A 15,868-nucleotide genomic window follows, 5' to 3' on the forward strand; every position below is an offset into this window, starting at 1 on the left:
TAAAGACCATCCATGTAAAAAGGTCATGGCCCCTGAATCTTACGTTCTTCATTCTAATACGGTCGTGGTAACTGATTCTAACGACCTTCCATTTTAAAAAGTCATGACCCCTGATTCTAACGTTCGTCAATGGAATAGGTCATGTACACTGATTCTAACGACCATCCATGTGATAAGATCATGACCCCTGACTCTTACGACCATCGTTGTTATAAGGTCATGGCCCCTTATTTTAACGTTCTTCAATGTAATACGGTCATGGACACTGATTCTAACGACTATTCATGTAAAAAGGTCATGGTCTCTTAATCTAACGTTCTTCAATTTAATACGGTCGTTGTAACTGATTCTAACGAACTTCCATGTTATAAAGATATTACCCCTGATTCCAACGTTCTTCAACGTAATAGGTAATGAACACTGATTCTAACGATCTTCCGTATGATAAGTTCATGACTCCTGACTCTAACGACCATGTATGTGTTAAGTTCATGAGCCCTGATTCTAATAACGATCATCCATGTGATACAGTAATGAATACTTATTCTTACGTTCATCCATTTGATAAGGTAATAACCACTGATTCTAAAGACCATCCATGTGATAAAGTTTTGACGACTGATTCATCTTTGTGATAAGGATATAAACACTGATTCTAAAGACCATCAACGATATCCTGGTTTCAACGACCATTCATGTGTTAAGGTGTGATTACTTATTCTAACGACCATTCATGTGATAAGGTGTGGTTACTGATTCAAACGGCCATATATGTGTTAATGTCGTGGGTACTAATCCTAACGACCATCTATGTGATAAGGTCGTGGGTACTCATCTTTACAACCATCCATGTGATAAGGTCATCGACCCTGATTCGAACAGCCATCCATGAGATAAGGTCATGTTCTCTGATTCTAACGACCGTCCATGTGATACAGTCATGTCCCCTGATTCTTACGATCATCCGTGTGATAAGGTCATGGTCCCTGATTCTAACGACCATCACTGTGATTATGTCATGGACCCTGATTCTTTCGACCATCCGTGTGATAAGGTAATGGCCTCTTATAAAGATCATCCATTTGATACGGTCATGGACACTGATTCTTACGGTCATCCATGTGATAGGGTTATTACCACTGATTCTAATTACCATTCAAGTGATCAGGTCATGGACGCTGATTCTAACGCCTATTGATGTGATAAAGTCGTGGGTAGTGATTCTAACGACCATCCAAGTGATCAGGTAATGACCCTTATTCTAACGACCAACACTGGATGATGTCATGATCCTGATTTAAACGTCCATCAATGAGATAAGGTGTTGACCCTTATTCGAACGACCAGCAATTTGATATAGTTATGGACCATTAAAATAACGGTCATATGTTTTTTATATAGTCAAAAACATGCTGATGGTAGCGATTACCAAGTATTATATTTCTTTGCTTTAGGCAGGACAATTATTCATTCGCATTTATTAATGATCAAAAAGATATAAAGGTGTGCCATATACTAGTTATTATATATTATAATAACTTATTACATGATCATACAACGGGATAGTCACGTTTTCCCCTATTGTTTCGAAAATGTTCTGATTCTAATTAAGTGCTTATCATTGACATATCACTGCAAAATGACCGGGGAGTTGAACAATAAATGATCAGCCGATCATTCAGATTTGACGAATAAAAACTTCGTAAAACTACTGTTATTAAAAAGTTCATAAGCAGATATCGGGGTTTTCTAATGAGAACAGATTATTTTCAAATGAATTGTTATGCCTTATATTCAGCAGACTGTATTGAATTGTTTGCAAGTACGATAATGGTTATGTAGCCACTTAGAGAATATTTAAAAAACAAGAATTGTTTAGGTCTCTCTCTGTTCATAGCTGATATAGTCATGCCAATCAGAAATGCTCTCAGTCGTGAATGAGTGTGGCCGTTTCGTGTTTGTTACATATTTATTCTTTACTAATGGCCGTTGGGACAAATTCTCCAGAAAACTCACTTTATCAGTGAACGTTTTTAAGATTGTTACAGAGGGGCCCTTTTAATTCAAGTAACTTAGTCGTGACGCTGTCTAATGTTCAGTTCACATATATATCTTACAAACTGACGAAATTGTGACACTAAGATACGAGGGTCAGTCGTAAAGTTCCCGGACTGTCCTAATAAAATTAAAATTGTACATGTTCCATCAATTAAAGACTTAAATCAGCCAAGATATTTTAAAATCAAGATATTTTAGAGTTGATCCCATCTGTGTCTGTGGTCTTGTGACGTCATGATGCGTTTCTCTTTGCGTTTCCGAAGAGTTTCGACCCTTGTATTATAGGCCATATATCTGTTTTATTGGGTCAGCAAACAATCCTTCACTTAAAGTGACTCATTCATATATTGTTTGTTGTCAACGAGTTTGTTTTACATCTTGTTGAAACTGAGTTATAATCAAACATTAAAAAGCAACCGGCAGGTACACGTTATAAACTTATTTGCTTAATTATCGGTAGATGTTTATATTCTATTCATATAAGAGCTCTTATGTGAAAGTTGATTAGTGATTCATTAATGAAATAAACACTAAGCTCACATTTAAAGGGAAATGTTTTCATTAAATATAAGCCGCACTTTTCGTAAACGAGCCAACAACCAGAGGCTGAATGATACATTTTTATTAAACGTGAATGCAACCGCAAACTATTGAAAAAAATATTCTAACAATTATCCATGTAATAAGGTTATAACCACTGATTCTAATGATCATCCAAGGTCATTACCCCTGATTTTAACGTTTTTCGATGTAATACGGTCATGGACATTAATGTGAAAAGGTCACGGCCTCTAATTCTTACGTTTTTCAATTTAATACGGTCTTGGTTACTGGTTTTAACGACCTTCCATGCGATAAGGTCATGGCTCCTGATTCTAACGGTCTTCAATGTAATACGGTCATGGACACTGATTTCAAACAATCATCAATGTGATAAGGTCATAACTCCAGACTCTAACGGCCCCTGATTCTAATGACGATCATCCATTTGATAAGATCATGGCTCCTGATTCTAATAACTATCATCTACGTAATTTGATACGGTTATAGACCCTGATTCTAATAACGATAATCCATGTGATTATGCCATGGCCGGTGTTTCTTATAACGATCATTCGTGTGATAAAGTCATGGCCCCTGATTCTTATGATTAACATCCATGTGATAAGGTCATGGCCCCTGATTCTTATGATTATCATATAAGGGATAAGGTCATGACCCCTGATTCTAATAACGATCATCCATGCTATAAGATTTTGGCCCCGGATTCTTGTAACGTTCATCCAAGTGATTCGGTTATGGCCCCTGATTCAAATAACGATCATCCATGTGATACAGCAAGGGCACTTATTCTCACGACCATCCATGTCATAAGATTATGACGACTGATTCTAACGTTCATCCATTTGATAAGGTTATTACCACTGATTCTAACGACCATACATGTGATTAGAACGTTGGTACAGATCCCAACGATCATCCATGTGATAAGGTCATGGACCCTGATTCTAACGACCATCCATTATATAAGGTCATGGACATTTTTTTCTAACGACCATCCATGTGATAAATTCATGGCCCCTGATTCCAATAATGATCATCCATGTGATAAGGCCATGGACATTTATTCTTACGAATCCATGTAATAAGGTCATGGACACTTTTTTTCACGTCCATCCATTTCATACGGTCATAGACCCTGACTCTAATGACTATCCATGTGATAAGATTATGGACCCTGATTCTAATGACAGTCCATGTGATAAGCTCATGGTTACTGATTGTAACGACCATCCATGTGATAAGGTCATGGCTCATGATTCCAATAACGATCATCCATTTGATACGGTCATTGACACTGATTCTTACGATCATCCATGTGATAAAACTATAACCACTGATTCTAAATATCATCCAAGAGATAAGGTCATGGACACCGATTCTTACGACCATTTATATGATAAGGTCGTTGGTACAAATTCTAACGACCCTACATGTGATAAAGTAATGACCCTTATTCTTACGACCATCAATGTGATGAGGTCGTGGTCCTGATTTGAACGACCATCAATGGGTTAGTTCATGACCCTGATTCTAACGACTTATTATGAATTTTGATTTGGTTTTGGACCCTTAAAATAACGGTCATATGATTTTCTGTATTATAAAATCAAAGACATGCTGATGGTAGAGATTACCAAGTAATATATTCCTTAGCTTTAGGCAGGACAATTATTCATTCGCATTTACTTATTATCAAAATAATATAAAGGTGTGCCATATACTAATTATTTTTTATCATACTGCGGGATAGTCACGTTTTCGCCCGTGTTTCGAATATGCGTAGAATCTAATTAGGTGCTTAAAACTGACATATCACTGCAACTTGACCGAGCAGTTGCACAATAATTGGTCAGCTGATACAATCAGATATGAAGACAAAAAGCCTTCCTGAAACGTGCTCTTAAAACTACTTCTATTGACAAGTTCATAAGCAGATATCGTTAATGTGAACGGATATTTTCCGAATGGATATTTATATTCAATATTCACCAGACGGTACTGAAATGTTTTCAAGCACGATAATGGTTACGTAGCCACTTAGAGAATATTTTAAAACAAGAACTGTTCAGGTCACTTTCACCTCATAGCTGATATATTCATTTAGACGACTTGACCTTAGTATGACCATCAGAAATGCTCTCAGGCGTGAGTGAGTGTGGCCGTTTCGTGTTTGTTACATATTTATTCTTTACCAAGTGACGTTGGGACAAGTTATCCTCCACTGATCGTTTTTAAAATTGTTACACAGGGGCCCCTTTCATAAAATGAACTTAGTTGTAATGCTGTAATCATTTTAAATACCGGCTAAATTCAATTCACATATATATCTTACAAACTGACGATATTGTGATACTACGATACCTGCTCTGTCAATTAACAACTTTAATCAACCAAGATCTTTTCAATTCACGATATTTTAGAGTTGATCCCATCGGTGGCTGTGGTTTTGTGAAGCCATGTTGCGTCCCTAGTTGCATTTCCGGTTTCGACCCTAGTGACCTTAGTGATGCCCCATGATAAAACCCTGGCTGCTGTGCTCGTCCGTGTATTTACCGTTGTATATATAGTAGCATGATACAGAAATATTTCGCAGCTTTTTCTGTAATATTGGTTCAGCAAACAAACCTTCACTTGTTTAAATTGACTCATCCACAGATTGTATGTTGGCAGCGAGTTATTTTTACATTATGTTGAAATTAAGTTATAATCAAACATCAAATAGCAACCGGAATGTACACATTATAACCTTATTTGCCTAATTATCGCTAAATGTTTATTTACTATTCAAATTAGAGCTCTTATTTGAAAGTTCATTAATGATTCATTAATCAAATACACACTTTGTTCACATCTCAAAGGAATTTTTTTCATCTAGATTTCTGCAAATATAAACATAAACGAGCCCAATTACCAGAGGCTTAATGATGTTATACTGTCGTGGTTGAACATGTATGCAAACGCGGAATATTAAGAAGTTTAGTGGAATATTTATACGCTTAAAGAAGACCCTATCCCATGTGCATACTCTAGAACAAACTGACAGTCGGAAAAATGAATTTATTAGGGCTACACCATGTTGCAACCCAAACATTACAAGGCCAAACACTTTGGCACCGAATATGCTATATCATATGAAGCCATGAACTGTACGTGTATAAACATACATGGGTTGAAGAGATACAAATGACAGCTTTTCAAATATAAGAGAGGCTTCAAAACACTTCGTCTACTTTGCATGTATGTGTGTACGTGTTTGTGTGCAATGATTATTCCAGGTATTTGTACATTGTACATGTCCTAAACGAACAAGTAACAACCCCTCTTTTAATCAAACACGACAAGAGCAGGTAAACGTGATGTTTTCAACATCTTTTATATTTCTACAAGTCCCATAACATCAAACTACAACATAACACCATTTGTAATTTCATACAATCAATTCGAGGGTGAAAGCGAAAAGGTTCTATCTGCTTCTTTATTTAATGTCACTTAGAACCTTTTCGTATTCACCCCTCGAATTGTATCATTCTTTTCTGTCTAAAATTACCACCATGCACTTGGTTAAAATGATTCTACAATGTGTCCATAACACGCATTATCCAATATTTTCATATAGTACAGCCTGATGATATAATATGTCCATGTTATTTTACTTTGAAAGTACTAGGAAATTATACATAGTCAATAATATACTATGTTATATACATAATTGTCATGTAAAAGTGCAATTACGATTTTATTGCTGTATTATTCTTTATATAATAAACTTTATGTAGCAGAAGAGGAAACAACAAAACTTCTAGTTTGATCCCTCACAGTTCGGCACAGAATTTTTTGGAATCCTCGTCGAAACCGTTTGTTTGCAAGTCCATACACAATCCAATTCAATCCGGAATTCAGGAATCCAAACATTAGCGAGTACTCTCGCATACACGCAAAGTTTCGCCTTCTTTTTTGAGAGATGTTCGTTTCTAATAATAATGTGAGGGTTATGAAAGGTAGCCAGCATAGTGCAAATATAATGTACACTTTTGCCATGAGTTTGGCTTTGTCAGATATTCGCTTGGATTTTCTTACATTAGTTTCACCATTTATACTCGATTCTTTTGCTTTTTGTTTCTGAGTGGACCTAATTTTCCATAGCACAAATGTAAAAAGTACACCGTTAAACACGAGCTGAATGGTTAAAAACACAACCACTGCGATGGCGACTTCTCTAGAAATCCTCGTACTCTGAGAGCAAACCTCTGTCTCAAATTTCGATCTGCTTCCCATCATGAACGTTGGAATGAAAGACGCCAGTGTGGAGACTGTCCAGATGGCGCCAATCATAAAACGCACACGTCGCGTGTTTGTCTTATGCCGTAACATATGACGAAGTGGAAACACAATGGCGCAGAATCTATCCAAGGACATAGTCATCAGTGAAAGACCTGAACAGATGATGGAGAGACCACACACAGCCATCTTAAAGATACAAAAGTATGGACTAACCTTTACGTCTAATATATCAAGAAGTTGTTTCAGTAGATGAAGACTTATTGCAAAGGCTATACAAATGTCGGCTACAGCCAGATTGCCAATAAGCATAAACATACTTCCTTTGAATTGTTTAGAAAACTTTCTAAGTGTCATAAGAATCAATGTATTTCCAAAGTACGTTGTCGTTACTACGATAAAAGCAACGAATAAAGATAAAAAGTAAAATGATTTTTTCCTTGTACATTCCATAATGTTTTCGTATTCCATTCGCGTGTCATCTATGACAGTGTTGTTTGTCAAATTCATTGCTAATCCTGTGTTATTACAGTATAATCATATTTCCCGGTCTTGAAGAAGAGACTTCATGTTTATCATTGTAGAATACGTTAAGGACTTAAACTGTTACATTTTACACACTTTTTTTATAAAACGGTTTCCATGTTACGATCTGTGAATTCCAATAAATGGTCTTCCCGTCGTAAACTTATTTTCTAAAACTCCTGTCTATTGTGAAGATTCTCTTTTCAGCTGACGTGAATTCACATGTGCTACAAAAACTTAATAACTTTGAAACAAAATTCTCATTCAACGTACAATAAGTGATATTGCTAAAAACAATGTCGCTGCGGCATCCCAGGTGAGTTCTCGTTTAGTTATGTGGAATCAGATGATTCTGTCCAATATTAGGAATATCGATCTTGGGATCGGCAATCATTCAGAACACTGCACGTTCCATATCATAATGACCATTCCATAATGTACTTTACAGAAATGAGATAATAGTTTGCAACGTAATTAGTTGTCTAAACTATATAGTGCTAGAGTAGTATTTTATTGTCTTTTAATTGCGCTTGAATCGTTTTGAATTATTTTTCTGATTTCCCACTAAGCGTATTAATTCAAATGAGTTTGTTTGCATTATGGAATTTTATTGTCCAAACGTTACCATCAATGTACTACTAGCTTGGGTCTGTTTGTCTCTATCAATGGGGGTTTCACAACCACACAAGAGAAGACTGGATTCGGGTTCTTTATTTTTAGTCAAAACAAAGCTAAAAGCAAGAATACACATTAATAAAAAGCAAATACATACTACATTATTTCATCGAAACAGTATACCAATACATATTAGTAACATATGATAAGAAATGATAATGTGGCATGCACGTGGAAATACAAATTACAATGTTCATAGTTTTAATTTACATCGATAATCGTAAATATTAATTCTATAAATTTAATTATGCTTACAAAGCTCGCCGACGTTGAAAAGTGAGCGTAAACTATAGGGCATAAGAAAGGGAACCAATGCGCCTTAGTTAGGGTCACTTTTAACTAATTTACACAAACAACACATCTGCTTGGACAATGTATAATGACAAAGTTTTGCCATATTAATGTATACATTATTTTTCCTTTTTGTTTAGGCGGTAGACCCAATATTACATAATAGACGTGTAATTGTATGGATGTATACTGAAATTTCGTTTCTTGTTAAGGCGGTAGACCTAATATTATATAATTGACGTGTAATTGTAATGATGGGTTATAATAATGGTTTTCTCCTTATTGTCAAAGCGTAGACCCATATTATCTAATAGAAGTGTTTACAACAAAGAGAGCTTATTAGGAGTTATTTACATTTCAAATACCTGAAACGTGCTCATAAAACTACTGTTAATGAGAATCTAGCCAGCCGATATGCAGATCAGCTTATGAGAACAACACGCATCGTACAAATGTTTATGACAAAATGTTTAGCATTAATTGCATCAGACCATATTGTAATGTTTGAACGAGACAAAAAAAGCCAAGCAAGTACGAAAATGGACACATTGCCACTTAGAGACAAGTTAAAAACAAGAACTGTTAAGTCTCTCTAAGGGGTCAAAACCGGAGTACCAAGATGTAAGCCAGGCGACTTATTGCATACTAGCTATGCTTGATGCCTGACAAACGCATTGTTCGAGTCGTTTATGGTTTTAGACTCATCCCAAGAAAACCATGAACACCAATAATTGCTCATTCAGGATAGAACCATTTTGGTTATCGTGAGGTGAAATCCTTTACTAGTCTCATATACCTTAGTTTGTGAAACAGAAAACCCGTCCTCACGATCGTGGTTGTGCCTGTTTCGCGTTTGTTGTATGTTATTTTTATTGATAAATGTTGGGAAGGTGGAAAAGGGACACTTCAGACTCTCTTCCAAGTGATCTTCTTTTTGTCACTGACATTTTCAATGATTACTCCCACATTAAATGAGAGCGATATTTTAATACTGACTCGATGACAAATGAAAATACGGTCAAGATTGTGCAAACGACGAAGACCAGATGTATCTTAATAGTACATTAGGTTATCGGCGGTTTAATATCTAAGGCTTCAAGTGGTCAGTCTGAAATGGGATCACAAGTTTCCATTGGTCAATGAGGTCTGATGTCAAAGGTGCGTTATGCCTACTTACGAAAACATTAATGTCTGTTCGTTTAAGAACAAATTCACTTAATATAATCAAAATATCGTCAGAAAAAGAAACAATACAATAAAAAACATTCATACGAACTTAATAATGTATCAGGACAAGTTTGAAATTATTAATGTTGATTAGTGATGTTCTTGGATGACTGGTTAAAATTTTATGGCGACCACAAATGTCATGGACCCTGATTGTAAACAAGCATCCTTGTACCTTCATTATAACGAACATCCATCTATCAATGGGATACGGTTATTTATTTTGATTCTAACGACCATCTTAGTAATAAAGTCAAATTACTGATTGTAGAAACTATCCTTTTGATAAGGTTATGTACCCTGATTTCTCACGACCATCCATGTGATAAGATCGTGAACCCTGATTCTAACGACCATCCTTGGGATAAGGTTATGTACCCTGATTACGACGACCATCAATGTGATAACACCATGAAAACCTGATTCTAACGACCATCCATTGGAACAGGTTATGTTCCCTGATTTCGACGACCATCAATTTGATATTATCATGACCCAATGATTCTAACGACTACCATTTGTATCAGGTTATATACCCTTATTTCTAACGACTATCCATTTGATAAGTTCATGTACCTTTATGATAACGATAGAGCTTAACAAGTAATGTATAATCCTTTGCTATAGGCTGGAAAATATTTCATTATCATAATGATATAAGTTTGTGCTGTATACTTGACAATATATGATCCTACTCATGAATAGTCACTTTTTCGACCGCGTTTCAGAAATGTGTAGATTTTACTTAATTACGTTTGACATATCAATGTAATTTCACTGGGGAGTTGCACAATAATGGATCAGCTGGTACACTCTGTTTTTTCAACAGAACATCTACCTGAAATATGCTTGCACATCTACTGCTATTGACAAGTTCATAAGCAGATATTGCGTACCGCTAATGAGAACGGATATTTGCAAATGGGTATGTATGTGTAATGTTCAACAGAAGGTATTGAATTGTTTGCAATCACGATAATGGTCATATTGCAGCTAAATGGATAATTTAAAACAAGAACTGCTTTTTTTTAAAGCCGCCTGGACTTTTGTTTGACCATCAGAAATGCTCTCAAAAATTAGAGATTGTGGTTATTCCGTGTTTGTTAAAATTGTAGTATTTACTAATTTACGTCGGGTTTTTACTGATCTCATTTGAACAACACTATTTATATCAATATTTAATAAAACACATTCATTCGCATTTTCCTTGCCTTGCATTAAAATCTGTCTTCTTTCTGCTGTAATATTAGATCCACAAATAAATATTTACTTGTTTTAAGGGAATTACTCACAAAGATTATGTTGGCAAACAGTTTTTGTTATAAAATACAGTATTTTGGGAATATTTTATTTAAATGTAATAGTCACTAAATATACTATTGTATAAAAGAGCAGTTTTATTTTTTAATTACTGTAGTTTATTGTAGGTGTTGATGTTATTCTTCATTGTTGATATTGTTATATTATTCTCTATTTTGAGTCGATTACAAAATTAATGAGCAAACATGGCACAATTTGGTATATTCCCTTCACATTTTTATTTAAAGATAAAATATTTTGCTAAAAGTATTATACAATTTATTTGGTAACCAAATATAATATATATGGCTTTATGTCACAAAGGTTATAGTTTTAATGAGATTTATAATGAATATTCTGAACCCCAAAAACGTCGGCGAACTTTGACATTCCCTAAAACATATGGATGTTCATTAAATATAATTCACATAACCTGGTTGAAACACTATTGGATATGTATAGCTTGTCATTAGTTGGAAGGACATTCATCATGTATTTTTTGAGAATTCCTGAAGTTTCGTTTGAATTGAAATTCATATTGAAATATTTACACCTAAACTTCCATTCCTTAAATGAACTGCCTTTCGGCAATTGCGTTCATCAATCGATGAACGCAACATTTTCGGATATGTTCGGATCGCAATTCATCGCATAACAATATACATGAAAACTATTGATCTTGTTATTGTTTGTATTGTGTCAGCAGGTCCCGTAAAATATAAATCACCATTTTAGAAAGTGCAAAGTTATTATATTTTAAACGTTTTGTTGCCCAAAGAGTTTCAATTTTACGTTTAAAAGTGATTTCAAGTGGTTGATCTTTTCCCGCGTTATTGTGACGTCATTTGAAGAAAATGTTTCCGGTAACAGTCGGGTCGTCCTATTTACAGAATGGGCAGAAAGGATTACTGAAAGGTAATCCGAAATTAAATGTAGTATTTTTTTAATGTTTTTTGAACAAAATAATGAACTATTGGTGTAAATATAAGGAATGGATTGCGGGGTTGATGTCATTATCAGGGATATGAACGCAATTGTGCTGGTCAAAGTACGCGTGTTCGGACTCCACACACTTAGACCAGCCCAATTGCGTTCATACCCCGATAATGACATCAAGCCCGCAATTCATTCCTTAAATGAAATGATTGATTGATTGTCCGGTAAGCGCAGTAGTTAGTACACTCGCTTCTTACCTAGGGTTGGATTCCCGGCCTAGGCGCATTCGAGTTTTGTTTGTGGTCGGACAAGTGGGTTTCCCGGGTACTCCGATTTCTCACACAACATAAGACCACACTCTCGCGCAACATCGTGCCAACGACAGTAAGTAATATAAGTTACAAAAGCTTGTTTCACAGTCGTTGTAAAATTAATAAGTTTAAACTAATTGATACCTATAGCGACTGTGTCTACTCTTTTCCATTGTAAATAGTTGAGTTCAAATTAAGATTCTAAATGTCCTTATCGATTACTATTTTCAGGTTTAAGTTGTATATAATAAGATGTTGTAATATGATATGCCTCAATTTTCAATCAGGTTTCCCAATCACCGGCAATACTGCGAAGTTTCTGTTGTCATTCAAATGTTCGAAATATTTACGCCCATATCATGCCATTCTTTATAAAAAAGAATTTTATTATTAGGTAGAATGTTTAGTTTTGTTTCATGTTATTTCTTTTACTACTATCGCAGCATCAGTCTTATATATGAAAACGATGCCGATGATTGCGTAACTTCTAGAAGAAAAATAATAATATATTAAATAAAGATTTTGAATGGTTTCGGATTGTTTGTTAAACAGTATTCTTTCCCCCAACTTGCTTTAATTGCTTTTACAACAAGAGATATGTTGAGCATTTTTAAACCACCATTTTCATATAATAAAACTTAAATTATTTTATTTTTTTATATTTTTATCGGGTTGTTTGAATCATTTTAAAACATGGCCCAGATGGTGTTTCCAATACAGTGTCAGTGGGGATAGAAGTTACGGGAACGCAAACGTTTTATTTATTCATAACAGTGATTATTTCAAGACATGCCTCAAATTCTAAAATCTTATCAGTGAAATTTACTCTTTTCCATCTCAACTGTGCCGTTGGTAAATGCAATGCTTTGCGCAGATGGTCAGGTGATTTGCCAGTTATACTTCCTACAAAACGGTATGTTAGTGTATTAAATATATTTGTGTCCTGTCAATAAGGAAACTGGCGTCATCTGCAAATACAGTTTGCTTCACTTTTGTATTATATACATTGATACATTTTAATACCCTTTGGTTGTTTGAGGTCGACAGCAGGTGCTTCTTTACAAATGAAAAATACAAACGGAAATAGAGGACATCCTTGACGTACATCCTTTTTAATATTGAAACAATAAGAAAGGTAGCCGTTGTTGATTATAAAAGTCTTATGCTTGCATTTTCATAAAATAATCGAAGGAATTTAATCATTACCTCAATGGAATTAGATTTTCGAAAACATTCAAACATGTGATCTAAGCTGTCGAATGATTTTAAGTATAACAAATATTAAGCCCTTTATATCGTTTGAATTTACATTTTTTTACTGCTTGTAAAATACGAATGTTTTCCCAAATAGATCTGCATTAAGCTTATAAATCCTGTTTGCTCAACACCAAATTTGTTATTCAAGAAGGTTTTTTCCCTATAAGCAATTACTTTTGAAGCCATTTTATAATCAATGTTTAATAGGATAAAGGTCTCCAAAAATGGCTGATGATAATTGTAACCTTGTTGTTTTCGTGCTTTGTTTTGTAACTGAGCAAGATTGTCGTTGTCTTATGAGAAATATAATGAGTCTTTTGATTTAATCCAAAACATTTTTTAAAAATTCTGCAGTCAATCCGTCAGACACTGGACTTTCATCATGTTTCATATCGTTAAAAGCATTATAACATTCAGTTTCTGTTAAATGTTGGAAATGCATGTTTTCTTCAGTAAATGAGTTTGTAATGTTGTCAAAAATCGGGAATTTGTGGATTATTATAATATATTTTTGTCTTGCTTGTATTAAGATTTATAAAACGATTTAACTATCAGTCTCATTGTTTTCATCAATATTAAATTGTGTGACTGTTTTATACTCTGCACGTGTCCTCTCTAATTTAGCAAAATAATTTGTGTTCTTTTCGGCACCATCGATCGATCCATTCTGCTTTCGGTTGTAATCAGTTCTCGATAGTACTCGAAACTTAAACGTCGTAACATCAATATACTATGTTATATATACAATACCCATGTAAAAGTAAAACTTTCTTCATTACTTTAATAATTTTGTTTTGAATATGATTGTCATTTATGTTGTAGACGAGGAAACAACAAAACTTCTGGTTTGATCCCTCACAGTTCGGCACATAATCCTGTGAAACCCTCGTCGGAACCGTTTGTTTGCCAGTCCATAAACGATCCAATTCAATCCGGAATTCAGGAATCCCAGCAATAGCGAGTACTCTCTCATACACACACATTTTAGCCTTCTTTTTTGAGAGATGTTCGTTTCTAATAATAATGTGAGGGTTATGAAAGGTAGCCAGCATAATGCAAAAATAATGTACACTTTTGCCATGAGTTTGGCTTTGTCAGATTTTCGCTTGGATTTTCTTACATTAGTTTTCCCATTGATACTCAAATCCTTCGCTTTTTGTTTCTGAGTGGACCTTATCTTCCATAGCACAAATGTAAATAGAACACTGTTAAACACGAGCTGAATGGTTAAAAACACAACCACTGCGATGGAGACTTCTCTGGAAATCCTCGTACTCTGAGAGCAAACCTTTGTCTCAAATGTCGATCTGCTTCCTATCATGAACGTTGGAACGAAGGACGCCAGTATGGAGATTGTCCAGATGGCGCCAATCATAAACCGCACACGTCGCGTGTTTGTCTTATGCCGTAACATATGACGAAGTGGAAACACAATGGCGCAGAATCTATCCAAGGACATAGTCATCAGGGAAAGACCTGAACAGATGATGGAAAGACCGCACACAGCCATCTTGAAGAAACAAAAGTAAATACTAACCTCAATGTCTAAGGTATCTAATAGTAGTTTCAGTAGATGAAGACTTATTCCAAAGGCTATACATATGTCGGCTACAGCCAGATTGCCGATAAGCATAAACATACTTCCTTTGAACTGATTAGAAAATTTTCTTAGTGTCACAAGAATCAATGTATTTCCAAAGTACGTTGTCGTGACGACGATAAAAGCAACGCATATAGATAAAAAGTGAAATGTTCTTTTCCTTGTACATTCAATAAGGTGTTCGTATTCCATTTGCGTGTCATCTTTCATAGTTTCGTTTGTCCCATTCATTGCTAATCATGCGTTGTTACATTAGAATAATATATATATATATATATATATATATATATATATATATATATATATTCCGTTCTTGATGAAGATGCTACTTGTAAGTTGGAATTCTGTAATTTATTGTATAACACGTTGAGGAATGAACTGTTACGTTTTACGCACTTTTTTAATATACGGTATCCAGGTAACGATCTGTGAATTCCAATAAAAAGTCTAATAGCGGTGGAAGTATTTTCTAAACCTCATGTCCTTTTCTAAGAATCTCTATTCTGTTAGCGTGGACTCACACTCGCTACAAAATTCATTTTTCTTTGAAACAAAGTTCTCGATCAACGTACAATGAGTGATATCGCAAACAACAATGTCGCTGTGCAATCCCAAGTGAGTTCACTTTTAATTATGTCGAATCAGATAAATCCGTCCAATGAAAATCGATCATGGGATCGGCGATCATTCATAACACTGCACGTTTCACAAGATAATGACTATTCCATATAGTACTTTACAGCATCATCATAGCACACAAATCTAGTAGAGTCATAAAAGTTTTTGAATTTTATTGTCAAAACATAAACTTCAATTTGAAATGAATGTATATGAATTTTTGAAAATT

General features: G+C 34.8%; 1 protein-coding gene across 1 annotated transcript in view; it reads right to left on the reverse strand.

The window, feature by feature from the left end:
- LOC128219387 (matrix metalloproteinase-2-like) overlaps nucleotides 1–14,931 on the reverse strand; it is a 103,580-nt gene extending 88,649 nt beyond the window's left edge. The window contains exon 1 of the mRNA XM_052927196.1: nucleotides 14,542–14,931. Within this exon, the coding sequence (XP_052783156.1) occupies nucleotides 14,542–14,931 (390 nt within the window). The remainder of the gene's footprint in view (nucleotides 1–14,541) is intronic.
- Nucleotides 14,932–15,868: the final 937 nt, after the last annotated feature.

This window comes from Mya arenaria, chromosome 15 (genome assembly GCF_026914265.1).
Source record: "Mya arenaria isolate MELC-2E11 chromosome 15, ASM2691426v1".
In the NCBI taxonomy this organism is placed as follows: domain Eukaryota; kingdom Metazoa; phylum Mollusca; class Bivalvia; order Myida; family Myidae; genus Mya; species Mya arenaria.